Source organism: Hipposideros armiger, unplaced genomic scaffold, assembly GCF_001890085.2.
Source record: "Hipposideros armiger isolate ML-2016 unplaced genomic scaffold, ASM189008v1 scaffold_31, whole genome shotgun sequence".
Lineage (NCBI taxonomy): Eukaryota > Metazoa > Chordata > Mammalia > Chiroptera > Hipposideridae > Hipposideros > Hipposideros armiger.
Window position 1 is genome coordinate 2,249,640 of NW_017731381.1, and position 17,417 is coordinate 2,267,056.

A 17,417-nucleotide genomic window follows, 5' to 3' on the forward strand; every position below is an offset into this window, starting at 1 on the left:
ATCCATCCATCCACCCATCCATCCATCCATCCATTGATTCAACAATTATGTTTTGAGCTCTTACTATGCTTTAGGCACTGTGTTATTAATATGTACACAACTGGGTATATATTAACACCTAGATACAAATGACCCCAATGAAAATAACAATTCTTTCTTGTTATTTTAAGTCACTGTTGCCTAAATCGCTCTGTGTGGCTAGAGGGAGAAATACTTAAACAGCTAAAGAATGGCTGAAGACAGACAAGAACATGCCAACATACCTTTCGTAGCCAGACGAACACAGTTGATTTTGGTCTCCTGTGAACAACAAAAGTGAAGCTCCAGTTAATTAGTTGTGGGTTTGGTTTGTTACATAAAGAAAAAAATATATACATATATGTTTGTATCTATAGGTATGCATGTGTATTTTTAATTATAATTTTAAACTTGTCCTTTTCAATTTTTCCGCCATTAGAATCACCTTTTAATTCTATTTCTTCATTTCTTTTGAGGCGAGGTACATGCTTCAGTCCTCTCACTTCCTGGCTCCCATCACCTCATAAGCTTCTTCCCCAGACAGAACCACCTCATAAACATATCAGATACTGTCCAGCACAGAACCGCTTTAGCAATAACATGAAGTGGGTCCATTTTGGTATGCAGTGTGCTTCCGTCAGTTGCATGGGTTCCTGAGAGAGCCCATGGATTAGTAAGTGGTACCAAAAGCTTCCTTGGGAAACTTTGTTATAGGCAAACAATGCATCTATATGTACTGGCTGACACAGACACTTGGCAATAGACCAGTCAATATGAATGTGCAAGAATCAAATTGCAAAGTTCATGTTCAAAAGTCACTCTGGCTCTGAGATCTCTAGTAGACCTCACAGTTTTCGTGGATAATGTTGCATGTGTATGTTTGTGTGGCGATCAAAGCTTTGTTGAGTGAACTACCTATTTATTGCTGGCTCTTTCCCAAGTGGACGGGAACCATACATTAGCAGTGTTGCTGGGCCATGCGGTTGAGTTACAGAAGAGTGTGCTTGGGAAGAGAATCAGCTTAGCCTATTTTATTGGGGTCATCTCCTAGGAGGTCCCGGAACAAGATGAAAATTCCAGATGACTAAGTTATGCCCCTAGCAGTAGTCTGAATTTGTAGTGTAGCAACAAAAATAAAAGGCCAAGAATGCAATACAGGTGAGTCTGAAGAATCCAGTGGTTGTCTTGCTAATGCTCACTCAGGAGGAACTATTGCATCTTGAAGGTACTTACGTTAGGATAGAAAGGGTTATGCAAAGGTAATAAAACCCACAAACTTCAGTGGTCCAAACTACATGCCTAATGTAGGTGCGTGGCTGGGTCTGGGGGCAGGTGTAGTGTGGTGGTTGGGGGAGACTCTTGTCATTGTAGTCACTCATAGACCAAGGTTGGTACTTCCATTTTAACACAAGGCTTCAGTGTTTACTGTGGCAGGAGAAAGAATGCTGAAGAGTCTTAACTTATTGGGTTGTTGGAAAAGTCATGATGCATTTTTGCAATGAAAAACATAGAAAAAAATACGTCATGACTTTTCCGATAACCCAATACATGCTCTGTCTCAGAAGCAACACGTTTTCTTTGACTCCGGTTTCATTGGCTAGAACCAGTCATATGACCATGCCTAACATGGGGGTGAGGGGGGGTGAGGAAATGGAACCTCCATACATTCGGAAGTAGAGAATAAATGGTAGTATCTACAGCAGAGTCAATTTTACGTATGAACTTCTCTGAATGCCAGAAATTGTCACTTCTATTAAACCCAAGTATGACTCCCCAGTGGTCTTGATTCTGTTCCTCAGACCACAGAAAGTCTGCCCTTGCTTGTGTAGGAAAGATGTCTGGATATTGGAAGATGGTTTTCAGGTCCATCAACATTCTTATTCTTCAACAATTCCTCATATGATACGAGTTTCAAGGCCTTTGAACTATCCTAGCTACTCATCCTAGGACATTCTTCAGTTGTCCTTCTAAATGAGAAGGGACTAGAACATGAAGCAACTGTCTACATGTGGTCCTGTCAATACATGATTACTTAGGTCATCGCTATTTTCTATTTTCCTTACTTATACTGGACTATTATTAACATAGCCGACATCCCAGGTTTTCACTGATCACAATAAATGTGTCATCGACCTTCCATCAAAAAAAAAAATCTGCCCACTTCTCCATATATAAATGTGGTTGTATTCCTGGGACCCAACTATGGAGACATACATACCACTGTTGATTTCCATCTGCTTTGATTCCTCCGATTACTACAGCCTATCATCATATTCCCCACCACCTGCAAGTTTTTGGATATAATTTTTCTCGCACATCATCCAGATAATGACTATAAGAAGTAACCTGGAAAATGTCAATGGCAGAGCTCCGTGGCATGTACTCGGATCCTTTTTCCAGGCTGGCATTCATCTCTGTTCATGAGAATCTTTGGTTGGTTCATCTAACTAGTTACACATCTCCTCAACTGCTTATACACTCAGGTGCTACCTATATTTTTCCACAAAAACAGCTTGAGAATAGGGTCAAATTCACTTCAGGTACTGACACTTTGTCTATTCATTTCCCTAATCTATCAGCCCAAGAACTCTCTTAAAGAAAGAAGGTTGGGTTTACATGACTTATTCTTTGGAACAAGTGTTTCCTTTTCTTTCTACTTTTTATGCCAAAAATGTTCCTTTTTCAAATAAATAATTGTTATATTTCATAAAATGGAAACTGCAGAAATGTTTAAAAAATGACACATTACAGTTCAAATATATGAAGTATTCATTTGAGGTGTTTATATATTTGAAGTATGCTATATTTCAAGGAAAAGGTATTTTTTTTAAAGAACTATTCAGAAGATGGAAAGAAGGAAAAATGACTGAGAAACATGAAGAAATATAAAGAACTCTCTAAATGTGATGCAAAAACAAAAACAAAATGAAACAAAAAACAAAAAACTTAGGCCACAAATGAGTTAAAACTTTAAAATGGTGATAAAAGCAAGCAAACTAGTTTTTGTTTTGTTTTCATGTTTGGAGAAAGAGCAAAGTTCTTCACACCCATTGGCTTCCATTTTTGTTCTTTGGTTTAAAGCATCAGTGATCTGAAGCCTAAGATGATTAAAGAAAGCATGACCTCCAAGAGCACCACAATGATCATCACTGAGAAATTGCATAGAATAGGAGAGGCGCCAAGAGACTAGAGATGGTCAGAAGGATCTCTAACTGTATGTTAATACAAAGAAAAAAGATTTTGCAAACACTATATTAGGAAACACACCAATTCTGCACATGACTATCGAATATAGCAGTGGGCAAGGGCTTGATGAGGCCAGCACTGTTGGGCATAATTTATAAATAGGTATCTGGACTTTAAAGACAGTCAATCTAATCTTGTTACATCTAAGAATCTATTCTCAGGGAATATCCTTAAATGTAGAAAAACCTTTATATTCAAAGATGTTGGTTCCAGTGTTTTTAATAAATATGACAGTGAAGAGCAACATATATATCTAGCCCTACAGGCACAATAAAGAAAATTGTGGTCTGTCTATCACAGTGGAATATTACAAGGCTGTTAACAGAAATCATTATGAGGGCCATATAATAACATGGAATAGTATGCATAAGAAGATAAATGAATAAAGCAAAGTACAATTTTTTAATACAACTAACATGTAAATCTAAGCATTTAAAAAAATAAGCCCTGAAGGAAATATACTAAATCTTAAAAACAGTGGTACAATTAATTTGAAGTATAACATATAGGTAGACAAGTATAATAAACTAACATATCCCTCGTTCAACTTTTCACAATGGAAACACACACCTGTGACTAGCACCCTGATCAAAATACCCAATACTCTCAGAACCTCAGAAGTCGCCTTCATCCTCCCTGTAAATCACTAACCTGGCTTCCATGGGAATATTCTTTTTAAAATGTTTAACATCAAAGAGAATCTTGGGTAACTGCATTGGCTTATTCTATTGCTTTCTCTTTCTCTTTGGGTCATTTGTGAAGACTTTCTAATTCTCCTTAGAACCATCTTCCCTTCCTCAGTTGATGCATGAAATTAAGCCATTTCCTAACACCATCTCCTCCACCCCACATCTATTAAAATCTGTTTTCCATAGTGTAGAGTGCATGTGTGACTGTGCTGAGCTCTCCCTGGCTCTCACAAATGTGACACTGACAGGTATACACTTTCTCTCAAGTTTCTGACACCTTTAATTCCATAACCAATTTGTCTTTGTTAGTTAGAAACGGGTACAGAATAACAAAGTCTCAAGTCACTCTCTTGACCTTCTGGTGACTGAACTGTTAGCCATCAAGTCAGGAACATGCTTGAAATTCTGCCTCGTATCATATGGGAAGTCTGGCCAGTGTACACATGCCCGAAGTCCCCAAACAGTTCAATAAACAGGAAATGAGTACTTTCTTTGCGCTTAGATTATATAAGGCTTTGGGAAAAGGAGAAACATTTTGTATTTTCTGTCCTATCTCCATAACACAATACGACTTCATCTCCCCATCATTTTAACCTCACCCACTTCCCACATCCCACTCCAGACTTGTAAGTCGGCACATAGGTATATTTCACCTGTAGAGGTGTATAATGAACTAGGGAAATTGTAAGCCACATTAAATTTATAAAATGAATAAACGGAAGGAACCAAAAAAGCAACTATGTGAAGAAAACAAAATAAAAATCAAAACACCCCAACTGATAAAACCCACCCTCTCGAAATAACAATCACCGACAGAACTGTAAGAAATACTCCAAATTGAATTCAATTCTCTCAACAACTATGAGTAAGCCATGCAAGGATTAAAAACTGAAATGTATAAAAAAATCAGCAAAAAAAAGGCGGGTTGAACTCAGGAAGAAAAGAAAAACAAGGCACTTTGGAAACGAAGTTTACATTGTATGGTGTCCAAAGGAAATTTTATACAGAGCACTGAAGAAAGAGAAAATAATCAAGAGAATGAATATAAGATAAAAGGAAAGGTAAGAAGGGTCCGTGAAAAAAGTGACATAAAGGAAGACAAAGGAGATCCAATATACGATACTTGAAATCCCTAAGAGAACAGATCAAACAATTGGATAGGGAAAGATTTATAAAAACAATCCAAGGAAAATTTCTGGAATCACAAGACAATCTGAGCCTACATATTGAAAGGACCTAAAAACCTGAAAGATCAATTCTAAGACCCTAGTAAAATTGTTTAATTAAAGAAAAAGTTCTTAAGGCCTCCAGGCAAGAAGATCAAATAAATAATAAGGGCAAGAGAATTAGGCTGTCATGAGATGTCTCCAAAGCAACATATAAAGCCAGGAAATATGAGTTAGCCTTTTCAGGAAACTCAAAGAAAGAAATTATGAACCCAGGATTTTATAGCTAGCCAAGTGTCTTTCAAACATCAAAGCTATAGAAAAATAACTATCAACATTCAATAACTCAGAGAATGCTGTACTGATGAGTCTTTCTTGAAGAATACACCCGAGTTGGATAAGCTCCGTTTAACAAAGAAATAACTGAGGAAATTTCAGCAAAAGGACTGATGGCAAGCATTTAATAGTTTTAATTGTAAATCTAAGGCTAAAATAAGGCGGGGACATGGTTGAAAGCAGAATATATACATGTTCTAACTTCTGATGATATAGAAATAATGCAAGTAACAATGATAAAGAGGAGAAATGGGGAAAGAGGAGAGTAAGTTCATTGATTGGTGTATAGGCAATAGGCGAAAATCAATGGATGCCATCAAAAACTGACAAACCAATGACGTTTGCAAGATGGCAGAATAAGGGTTTTCAGTACTTCCGAAAGAAACATAATTTTGATAACCACCCATGGATTAGAGCACTTTTGTGGGAGCTCAGAAGTCCAGCAGTGAGAATCCCAGCACCTGGCTCGAGCAAAAAGTCTAAGAATAGGTGCACTGAATAGTTTCAATTTGCTCATGTCACCAGTCCCCCGTGTGGCACAGCTCAGTGCCAAGAGAGACCCCCCCTCTCAGCTCAAGATTTCTCCCCTGGGGAAAAGTGAGAGTATAATGATTGCCTGGCTTCCCCAGCTATGCAAGATGCTGCCCAAGAGGCGCACTCATTCTTGTGCCAACCGAACCCTGAGGGAATCAGCATGGCTGAATAGTCTGGGGCAGCTAGCAGCAGGGGGAAGAAAATGTGATGTATACATAGACAATAGACTATTATTGAGCCTTGAAAAAAGAGGGATATCCTGCCTTTTGCAACAACATGGGTGAACCTGGAGGATATTATGCTAAGTGAAATAAGTCATACTCAGAAAACAAATAATGCATGATCTCACTTATACGTGGAACCTAAAACATTTGAACTCATAAAACTAGAGAGTAGAATGGTGGTTGTCAGAGGCTGGAGGGTAGAAGAAACGGGCAGATGCTGGTCAAAGAGTCATGCAGGATGAATCAGTTCTGGAGATCTGTGTAATACTGTGTGTTATGCTTGAAAGCTGCTAAGAGAATATATCCTAAGTGTTCTTACCACACACAATGAAAACTATGTGATAACTACATACAGGGTGGCCCATAAGTCACTTTCTCCTTTAAAAACTGAATAAAACTTTTGTTTGTTAATTAATTTATTGTTTTTAATAATGTTAAGTACAAAAATGGGATTTTTTAAATGCTATTTATGAAAAATGATGTCACGTAAATAACCCCCATTGGAAATAACACATATATGCTCTCTAAGTTGAAACAATGGAACGCTGATTTTCGACACAAAATTTGACAATTTTTACGCGTTGCTCCATCGTGTATTTTTCCATAATAAATTTCCAAGGAACAAACTTTTAAAATCTGAAACAAAAATTTAAAAAAATTAATGACAAGCACAATTATTAAACTTTTAAATGGGAAAGTGACTTATGGGCCACTCTGTAGATATATTAATTAGCAGGATCATGGTCATCATTTCACAATGTATATGTATATCAAAACAGCACATTGTATAGCTTAAAAATATATAATTTTTATTTGTTAATTATACCTCGATAATGCTGGGGAAAAGCTGACAAACCAGATGGGAAAAGGTTAAATAAAGAAAGAGAGGATTAAAGATATTAAAAAGTATAAGAACAAAGATAACTATTAGAACAAAAATACAAAACTTTCTAAATAACAACAGAAATTTTAAAAGAGAAAGGAAAACACCTCAGCAAGTATTACAAAATTAATATAAAAAATTATGATGTAAAGAACATATGACGGAGCTGAGACCAAACATATCAGTCATGTTAACAAATGTGAATGGGTTTAACTCATATAATTAAATGAAAAAGACTTCAAACTATCTCATGAAGCAAGGCCTCACTTTCTGCTCTATATAAAGATCACACTTAAAACAGAGTAATTCAGAAAAGCATCAGTAAAGGAATGGAAGAATCTAGAAATGTCAAATGGTAAGAAAAAGCAGTAGTCAACCTGATATCAGACAGAGTAAAATGCAATTTCAAAAGCATTAAACATAACAAAGACGCTTTTTAATGCTCACACCCACAATTAACAAGAAATATAACAGCTTTGAATATCTATGAACCAAAACCCACAATAATCACCTTTATAAAGTAGAAACTGAAGTAGATAAAAAAATAATAGGAGGGTACTGTCAGTATAAGACAAATCAAGTGGCAAAAAAATAGGAAGGATATAGAAGTGCTAAAATAATTAAGCAGATAGTGATATCAAGCCCTATAAGCTGGTAATAGAGAAAAACCTGCTTATGAGCTTATGAAACATTTACAAAAATTGATCACATTTTAGTTAATTAAGAAAGCATTGCTATGTCCCATAAAGTAAAAATATTACAAGAAATATATGATTACAATGTAATCAAACAAGAAATTATTAAGAGTATTAAAAAACCAAACGGATTTTTTCACCTGGAAATTTACAAAATAATTGTTTTGACCAACTCCTGTGTGAAAGAAGTTATAAACAAAAATTTAAATATTTTAAAACAAAATATAATAAAAACTACATACCAGAATCTATGAAAAACATTTAAAGCAGTTATTAGATGAAAGTATACCAGTAAAATGAAAGAATGAAAAAAATGAACTGAATTTCCAGCACAAAAATCTAGAAAAGGTTAAAAAATAAATGATCCAAAAAACACACACACAAAAGGGAATAATAAAAGCAAAAGCAGAACTTATTTAAGTCGAGAAGATAAAAATAATAGAAAAAAGGTAAAAGAAAGGAAGCACCAATATAAAAAATGACAAGGGGGAAATAACCATTGAAAAAGAAGAAATTTAAAAAAAGATGACACTTATAGTTTTCAGATCTTTGAAAATAATTTTGAAATGCTAAATGGAATTGATAATGTTCTAGGAAAATATAGCTTATAAAAATGGATTCTATTAAGAATATAAACTTAAACAGACCTAATTCCATTGAAGACATAGAGGAAGATATTAAGGAACTACCCTATTAAAACAACAACAGTAACGAAACAACCCACCATGCTTGAAGTCTTCGTAGAAAATTTCTACCTGACTTTAAAGATAAGATAGTACTAACATAAATTGCCCTACAGCATGGAAAATGAAGAAAAGCTTTCTCATTTTTCTGTGAAATCCGCATAACGTTGACAACTAAACTTAGTAAAGGCAATACCAAAAAATAAAAGTGGGGGTGTTGAGGAATCATAGATCAATTTTACTTTTTAATGTGTAAAACTGTTAAATAATGATAGTGAACAGAATCTAATGTTACATTAAGAAAATTAAAATGCCGGGCCGGCCGAGTGGCGCGATGGTTAAGAACTGGCTTGGAACGCCAGAAGGCCCCAGTTCGGATCCCACATATGAGGGCCAGTGACACTGCCCTCCACAGCTAAGATGCTGAACAACAGCTCAACCTGGAGCTGGGCTGCCATGAGTCTCCGGCGACGGCGTGGGCTGCAGCCCCTATGGCAGTGGGTTGCCATGGGCTACCGTGTGTAGCCAGCAGCCAGCGTGAGCAGCCAGCAGCCGCAGTGAGCGGCCGTCCAGAAGCCGGCGACTGATCTGCCTCGCCCGGGAGAGCGCAATGATGGTGCCAACTTGGGCCAGTGAGGCAACGTTCTCCACAACTAGACTGAAGAACAAAACGACAGCAACTTGTCTGTTTCCCTTTCCCCAATTCCCCAGCACTGTTCCCATCTCCCCAATTCCCCAATAAAAATCTTAAAAAAAAAATAATTAAAATGCCATGATAAAATGGAATGTATTTCAGACATGGAAGGTTGGCTCAATGTTAAGAAATCTATTCATATATCATATTAATAGCTCACAGGAGAACATATTAGCTCTATTAACACAGGAAAAGCATTTGACACAATTTAACACTCATACCTGATTTTAGACAACACTCAAGAAAAAAGGAATTGATGAATACTTTCATAATATGATAAACATTTATCGTAGTCCTAAAACCAGCATCTTACAGAACAGGGATCTAGCAAAGGCAATGCCACTAAGATCAGCACCGAGAGTAGGATATCCTCTATCTCCACTACTCCTTTACATTGTACTCTAAGTATCAGCCAGTCCAATTGGATACAAGAAATCAGAGGCATACAAATGGGAAAATAAACTTTACACTATATGTGTTTGCAGATGATTTAACAATATATCTGAAAATCCTCAGAGAATCAATGATACATGGTAGCAGGATATAAAATTCATATGCAAAGTGAAGAGTAGCCATACATACAACCAATAATCAGTCAGAGGACATCATGGCAGTGCATCATGCCATGTACAATGGCAACACGGGTTAAATACTTGGTACTAAACTTAGCAAGAAGTGCAAAACCTATATGAAGAGAACTTGACAACACCCTGAAAGACACAAAAGTCGACTTGAACAAACAGAAAGACATCCTCTGTTCTCAGCTAGGGTAATTCAATTTCTTAAAGATGTCAGTTCTCTAGTGTATAAATTGAGTGCAATCCCAGTAAAATTAGTAATAGGCTTTTTTATGGGGCTGGACAAGTTGACACTAAAGTTTATATGAAAAACGAACATGCAACTAGCACACGCAACTGAAAGAAAACCCAGGTGGAGGGACTTGTCCTATCAGGTATTAAAGCATAGAGCCTCTATAACTGTAAGTGTGGCACTGTTGCATAAATAGACAAACAGGCTGGTTGAATAGAATGCAAAACCCAGAAACAGACTCACGAACATATGGAAATTTAAAATATGAGAAAAGAAGCATCTCAAATTTGGGGGGCAAAGATGAACTTTTAAAAAATGTTGCTAAGACAACTAAATAGACATTTGGGAAAAAAGGATATTATTTGATACATATTTTACATCATATACAAAAATAAACATGAGACGCTTAAATGTAAAAAAATTAAACTATTCACATTCTAGAAGCAAACATTGGTGAATTTCTTTATAACTTTGGTGTAAGAAAAGCCTTTTTCACTGTGACTCACATCTGTATGCAATAAAAATAAAATTGAAGCATTCAACTACATTTTCTGTTTGATGTGGCAAAAACACTATAAGCAAAGTCTAAAAACTTGTAACATATCTCACAGATAAAGGGTTAAATCCTTGATATATGCTTTTAAAAATTGAGGAAAAAAATGTAAAAATCCTGATAATTGGGCAAAAGACATACACATGTAATTCAAAAGTTATATAAAAAGTCTCCTAAATATATGGCAAGATGTCAACTTCATTTTTAATAAGAGAACAGAAATTATAACAATATTGAGATACAATTTATGTGTAACTTTGCCAAATATTAAAGTTAGACCACACAAACTGTTGGTGAGGCTGTGGAGAAACAGATAGTCTAAAATATTATTGGAGGGAATGCAAATTGAGTCAATCCTTAAGAAAGGGAATTCAGAAATATCTATGAAAACTACATATTTGTCCACTTTTTGATCCAACCATTCTAGGAATGTACTCTGACACATTCCTTTATTGCATAAATGTTTGTGATAGAAAAATATAGAAAACTTATTTAGTGATTTTATGGACATGAAAAAATAAAATTATGCCATTTCAAAATATAAAAATTTGAATATGTTTTCATAGGAAATGCAAATAAAAGTAAATGTAAAATTAAAAAAATTTAATGTTAAAATACTTCTCAATAAAGTTGCCTTCTACAATAAAAAAATAAAAATATTGAAAATAATCTATATGTCCACATGTGAGAGTGACTGAATAAATTAAGATATGTCTACATAATGGAATGCTATGGAGCTATAAGAAAAGAATGAGGAAGACCTCTATGAACTAATAAAAAGTAATTTTTAGGTATCTATAATATGTTATTTTTTCTATAAGGAGAAGGGGAAGTAAAATACACATGAACCCCTTAATTTTGAAAAAAAACCAAAACAAACAAAAATTGAAAAACTACTGACAGTGTTTCCACAGGGAATGATGGGAATGGGGTCAAATAAATGGTATGTACTTTTTTGTTTGCATTTTTTGTGTACAGCTTAGGCTTTTGGAACCATGTTATAATGTTTTACATATCAAAAAAAATCAATAAACATGTGGGAAGTGAACCTAAAATTATAAACAAAGAGAAACGAATAAACCAAACTGTATTTCCAATAAGTATAATAACCATACCCCCCGGGAAAAAAAAGAACTAAATCAAATAACTGTTAAACACAATGTTTTATATAGCCTCAGACTAAAGAGAAAAAAAAACTACAAGCACATGTTAAACCCTGGTTAATGGGTTTGTTTTACAAAGTGGTGTAGGCTAGTCATTCTGAAAATACTTTCTGGGTATTTTAGGGTTGAACAAATAAGTAAAAGTATTATGAATAATAAAAGACAAGCTTTTCACTGTCAGAGAAGCAAGTTAACATATAGGTGGGGGAGGAGGGTAAAAACTAATAAATCCTGTGATGTTGGATTGGAATTGGAGGCATCATTATGAACTCTTGATTTTTAATAGAAAGATAGATAATAGATAGATGATAGAGATATAGATAGATACAAAGATGAAGGTACAGATATATGCATATCTTGTGGTTACGCCCACTGAGAGAACCTACAAGCAATGGCACCCACTAGTTCCCAGGTCTCGGTTTCTAAGCACCATTCTCCACTATGGGGTTTGGGTAGAAAAAGCACAAAATAAATTCTCCAGAGCTGATGGACATATCAGAAGGACATAGGCACTTCTTTGAAGACCCACTCCCTATGTTTGCAGGGCCTGGGCAGAGGGACAAATGGAAGCCACATACTGTTTTTTTTGTTGTTTTGGGGGGGGGGTTTTGTTTGTTTTTTTAGCTGAGCCATCCTGCTACCTGTTGGCAGCTCAGCAGCTGCTCAGCTTGGGCTGGGACTCAAACTGCTGTTGCTCAGAGCTCAAACTCTTGAGCGAGCTCTTAACCAACTGAGCCACTTGGCCGGCCCTCCACATACTGTTTATTTAAATATTTAAATTGCTAGATCAAGTTAACAACCTGTTAAAGAAAAAATATTCCATTCTTCCACTTTGAATATATATATATATATATATATATATATATATTCAAAAATCAAAAGATATGTGTGTGGTTTTATGTGATTAAAAGTTGGCAAAACATTCAAAAAAGAGAGAAAAAAATAAGGACATAGGAACCACTTGGAAGGGGCTCCCACTGACTAAGACTGGGACCATCTGAGCATAAAAATAAATAATGACAGCAATGGTTTATAACCTACTGGATAACATAAGACTCTATGAGTTTTTACTAATAGAAATAAATGAGTAGCTTACAGGTGGGAGAAAGACAGGAGAACGCATCCCCACAATAACAGCTGACGCACGTTAGAGGGAATGATGGAATCAGAAAATCACCATTTGGCAAACATCTTACAAAGAACTGATTGAGACAAGAATCATCAAGAAATGCGAAAACTAAAGGATGAAAGCTTGATGAAGAACAGGACGTTTACATAGTCTAGAAATATATCCTTACACAATAACACAGATTAAAAAGAAATGGTAGCTTTATAGCAGAGAAAAGCTAGGCGGGCCACACTTTAGCTGATACAAGTTATCAACACCAGTAATGAGACACATATTAATAGATATCATGTGCCTCCTGATATGATCCACTGAGAACTTGGCATCACTTTTGTGGTATTCCTGCCCCAAAAGGCAAAACCTGAATCTATTTATTAGCAAACCTCAGAAAAACCCAACAGGAGATGACATTCTACAAAATAACTGGCCTGTAATTTTCAAGAGTTTAGGTCATGAGAGCCAAGGAAAGATGGAGATATAAGGACTCTAAAGAGACATGACAACTAAATGCAACACGGGACCCTGGACCAAACTGAAAACATAATAATATAAAGGACATGACTGACACAATTGGCCAAATTGGGGCTAACTGTATTACATCAACATTCATTTCCTAGCACTTGTATTGTATTGTATGGGAAATGCACACTGACATGTTTAGGTGTGAAAAGGTGATTGATCGATTGACGGATGGATAGACAAATAAAGACAGATGGGGGGCAGGGAGAGGAGGAAGAGACAGACAGTGAGTGAACATGGTGAACTGTAAGCAGTTAGGGAACTGGGGTGGGAAGCTTATGAAACTCTTTATACTATTCTTGACGCTTTTCTGGAAGATTGAGATTACCTTGAAATAAGAAGTTAAAACTATGTGGCGGAGCAGAGTGGGTGAGGTGGGGGAGGGAGGAGTGGAGGTTGGCCATGGGTTGACATCATTGTTGAAGCTGAGTAATGGGCAACAGAGACATGAGTCTATTACCCTCTTTATTTTTGTACATCTTTGAAAATTTCCATAGCATCGTGCTTTTAAAGGGAGAGAACATACATGTTTTTCTGTATACTGAATGCATCATACTCTTCTGACCTCAGCTGTCACCACCTTCGTCTAAGCTGCCACCATCTCTGGCCTGGATGACTGCTACTGTTTCTGGTCCATTTATCTACAGCCTTTCTTGACCCTGGTGATTAATGCCCCCCTAGTGAACCAGATAATCTTTTAATTACCTAAGTTAGACACCATGACTCCCCATTTAAAGCTCTCCAGTGGATTCCCAGTGGACGAAGCCTAACCCCCCCCCCCCATCTCCTTCCCTGAACCCTCACTGCCCTGCCTGAGCTGTCCTCTGACTAGCTTCTTACCTCTCTCCTGCTCTAGGTGTGTTGATCTTGTTTTTAATCCCCGAATGTGCAGAATTTATTTCATCCTCAGGACCTGCGCGTTTTTGTATATTTTCTAATGTCCCTTTCCGTGCTCCCCAGCAGATGTAAAGACCCCGAGAACAAGAGACTTGCCCATACTTCTCACTGATGGCACGGAGCCTGGCACTTACTACATATGCCATAGAAAACGAATCAAGTTAGACATTCAAATTCTAGTTTCGTTTCTGATTGGTTGAGTCACCTTGGGTACATTCCCTGGATAAACTCCTTAATCTTTCTTAGTTACATTGTCTTCATCTAAAGCAGCAGTTCTCAACCTTCCTAATGCCGACCCCTTAATACAGTTCCTCATGCTGTGGTGACCCCCAATCATAAAATTATTTTCGTTGCTACCCTATAACTGTAATTTTGCTACTGTTATGAATCGTAGTGTAAATATCTTTTTGTTTTCCGATGGTCTTAGGTGACCCCTGTGAAAGGGTCATTCGACCCCCAAAGGGGTCGCGACCCACAGGTTGAGAACTGCTGACTGAAGCATGGTTGCAATATGCTCTGCACATCTCACTGGGTTGAACAAATATTTGAATGCCCAAGTGCCTGAAAGATGCAAAGATGCATACATGAATGGTTTTATTGTTATAATAAATTGATGGTGGGACTATTGACAAGATCATTTTCCCTGTATTCCACAGAAGAAATTCCAGGTTTTTAAGCACAGCATGCAAGGCCTTCTCCTCATTATCTGCTCTGCCTCTCTGGCCTATCTAAATCCCTGCACCAATCTCCCCAAATGTATCATGGAATTGCCAACCTTTTGGTCTCTGCCCAGATGCTCCTTTTGCAGGACATGCTGTGTCCTCTGCCCTATCATCTGTATAGGAAATACTTATCTTTCAATGTTCAGCTCAAATGTCACTGTTTTCTATGAGACTTTTCCTAAGCACCTCCTCACCCCCTTCACCTCCAGGCTTCCAGCTGTACACTAAGTATTCCAACAATGTCATTCCTGTTAGTTTATTGTACACATTTGTTTTCATAACTGTCTTTTCCACTGCATTGTGGGTTGCCTGAGGGCAGGAATTATATCTTACTTATTTGGGTATCCTCTCACTGACTCAGAGCAATCCCTTAATAAAAGATTATTGGATTTTTACCATCACCACCACGTCACCACCACCACCACCATCACCACCACCACCACCATAACCATCATCATCACCATCACCACCATCACCACCACCACCACCACCACCACCACCATCACCACCACCATCACCATCACCATCACCACCATCACCACCATCACCACCACCATAACCATCATCACCACCACCACCACCACCANACCATCATCATCACCATCACCACCATCACCACCATCACCACCACCACCATCATCATCACCACCATCACCACCATCACCACCACCATAACCATCATCACCACCACCACCACCACCATCATCATCACCATCACCACCATCATCATTATCACCATCACCATCATCGCCTCCTTACAGAGGAGAGCATGGCCAATGATGGCACAATTTTGCAGCGTAAACAAATGTGGGTAGGGTGTGGGAGACTAAGTTCAAGCCATCGCTCTGACCTTGGGCAAATCACTTCCCAACTCTGGACTTCAGTTTCTTTTTCTGCCAAAAGAAGGGCACTGCACCATCGGAAAGCTCCCTTCCAAAACAATACATTTCATGCTTCCCTTTCCACAGCACTAGGACTTTGAGGCAACAGAACAGCTATACAAATCATTTCCTAATTGGGATGTCAGATGTGTGGTTCCTCTGAACCTCATGGAGAGAGGCTGAGCCCTTCCACCAGGGACCAGTGACTCCCAGGTCTAGAACAACCTAAGCCAGAGCTGCCCTGCCTGCCTCCCTGCACAGCTCTTACCTGACCTTAATGATCCCTGCTCTCTGTGAGCCATCCTTGGAACCGTACTTACTAATTGATGTTTGTAAAGTCTTGGAAACTCTCAGGTGACGGGTGTAATCAAAGTTCAATTTATTATGATAATTGTTACTAGTATAGATCCTCATTATTTGTTGATGTTAACGGCAGGGCCAGCAGGTGTTTCAAGATTGAGGCTGGCCACGTCTGGTGGGCAAAGGAGAAAAATGTAGATGTGGGGAGCATCTGGGTTCTTTTAGAGGCTCTTGCTGGTTTCAGTCAGGGCAGATTCTACTTTGTTATGACTCAGCCTGAAGCACGGCACTATTGCACAGGACTGCCTGACGGCATTTTTACACATCCAAGTTCAAATCCAGCTTGGTCTCTTGCTTCTGGAATGTACTCCAGTAAATTATGGCTTCACTGAGTTTTGGCTTGCTCGTCTGTTAAATGAAAATCCATATAATATCAATTTATACTTGCTGTGGTTGGAGAATAGTTTTGAGGCAAGTAAGGGTGGATCTGGTGAGACCAATTAAGAGGCTGTTGAGGTTTCTCAGGCAAGAGATGATGGTGTTCAGGACTAGGACGGTGGCACTTGAAATGAGAAAAATTTTTGCAACAAAAAACATAGAAAAAAATACATCATGACTTTTCCGACAACCCAATATATGGATTTGAGAGAAGTTAGTTTATAGAAACAGTAGGGCTTGGTGATAATTGGATATAGAAGGTGAGGTGTCTCGGGAAACCCAGACTTCTGAGAAAGGAAAGACTTTGGGATGTTTTTGGAGGGAAGAAGAGATTTTAAAAGATCGTCACCTACTATTTCCATCAGTTTCTTGTAAGTTTGGTTTATTTGACTCTCCTCTGAACTCTGTATCCTGATGAACTGAGTTTGAGTCTGCAAAGTTGGAAGCTATGATGTAAAAGATGGAACTTGACCTAAATTCAGCCTCCAGGGAGAGGCTCCAGGAGAATTGTCTCAGTTCTCCAGGTCTGTTTCTGAAAGTACAACGTTCCTTGCCTTCCTCTGAAATCTTACTTTCTATCTCTCCCCAGTGTATCCAGTGTGCCAGCTGGTGTCTCTGCACACACCGGATGTCACTGGTTCCATTTCTCCTCCCTGGTTACCTCCTCCTGCATCCTGTCCACAGCCTATTCAAATTGATCGGTGGTTTAAAAAAGTCTGGGGACCCATTGATTTGCCTGTTCTTTCCTTCATGCACCTCCACACTTCACTATATATATATATATATATATATATATATATATATATATATATACTTATGTCATATTTTAAAGATTTTATA

General features: G+C 37.6%; 1 protein-coding gene across 1 annotated transcript in view; it reads right to left on the reverse strand.

Moving 5' to 3' along the window:
* Window positions 1–17,417, reverse strand: part of PTPRT (protein tyrosine phosphatase receptor type T) — a 1,070,914-nt gene that overhangs the window by 194,730 nt on the left and 858,767 nt on the right. The window contains exon 13 of the mRNA XM_019636904.1: window positions 264–300. Within this exon, the coding sequence (XP_019492449.1) occupies window positions 264–300 (37 nt within the window). The remainder of the gene's footprint in view (window positions 1–263; window positions 301–17,417) is intronic.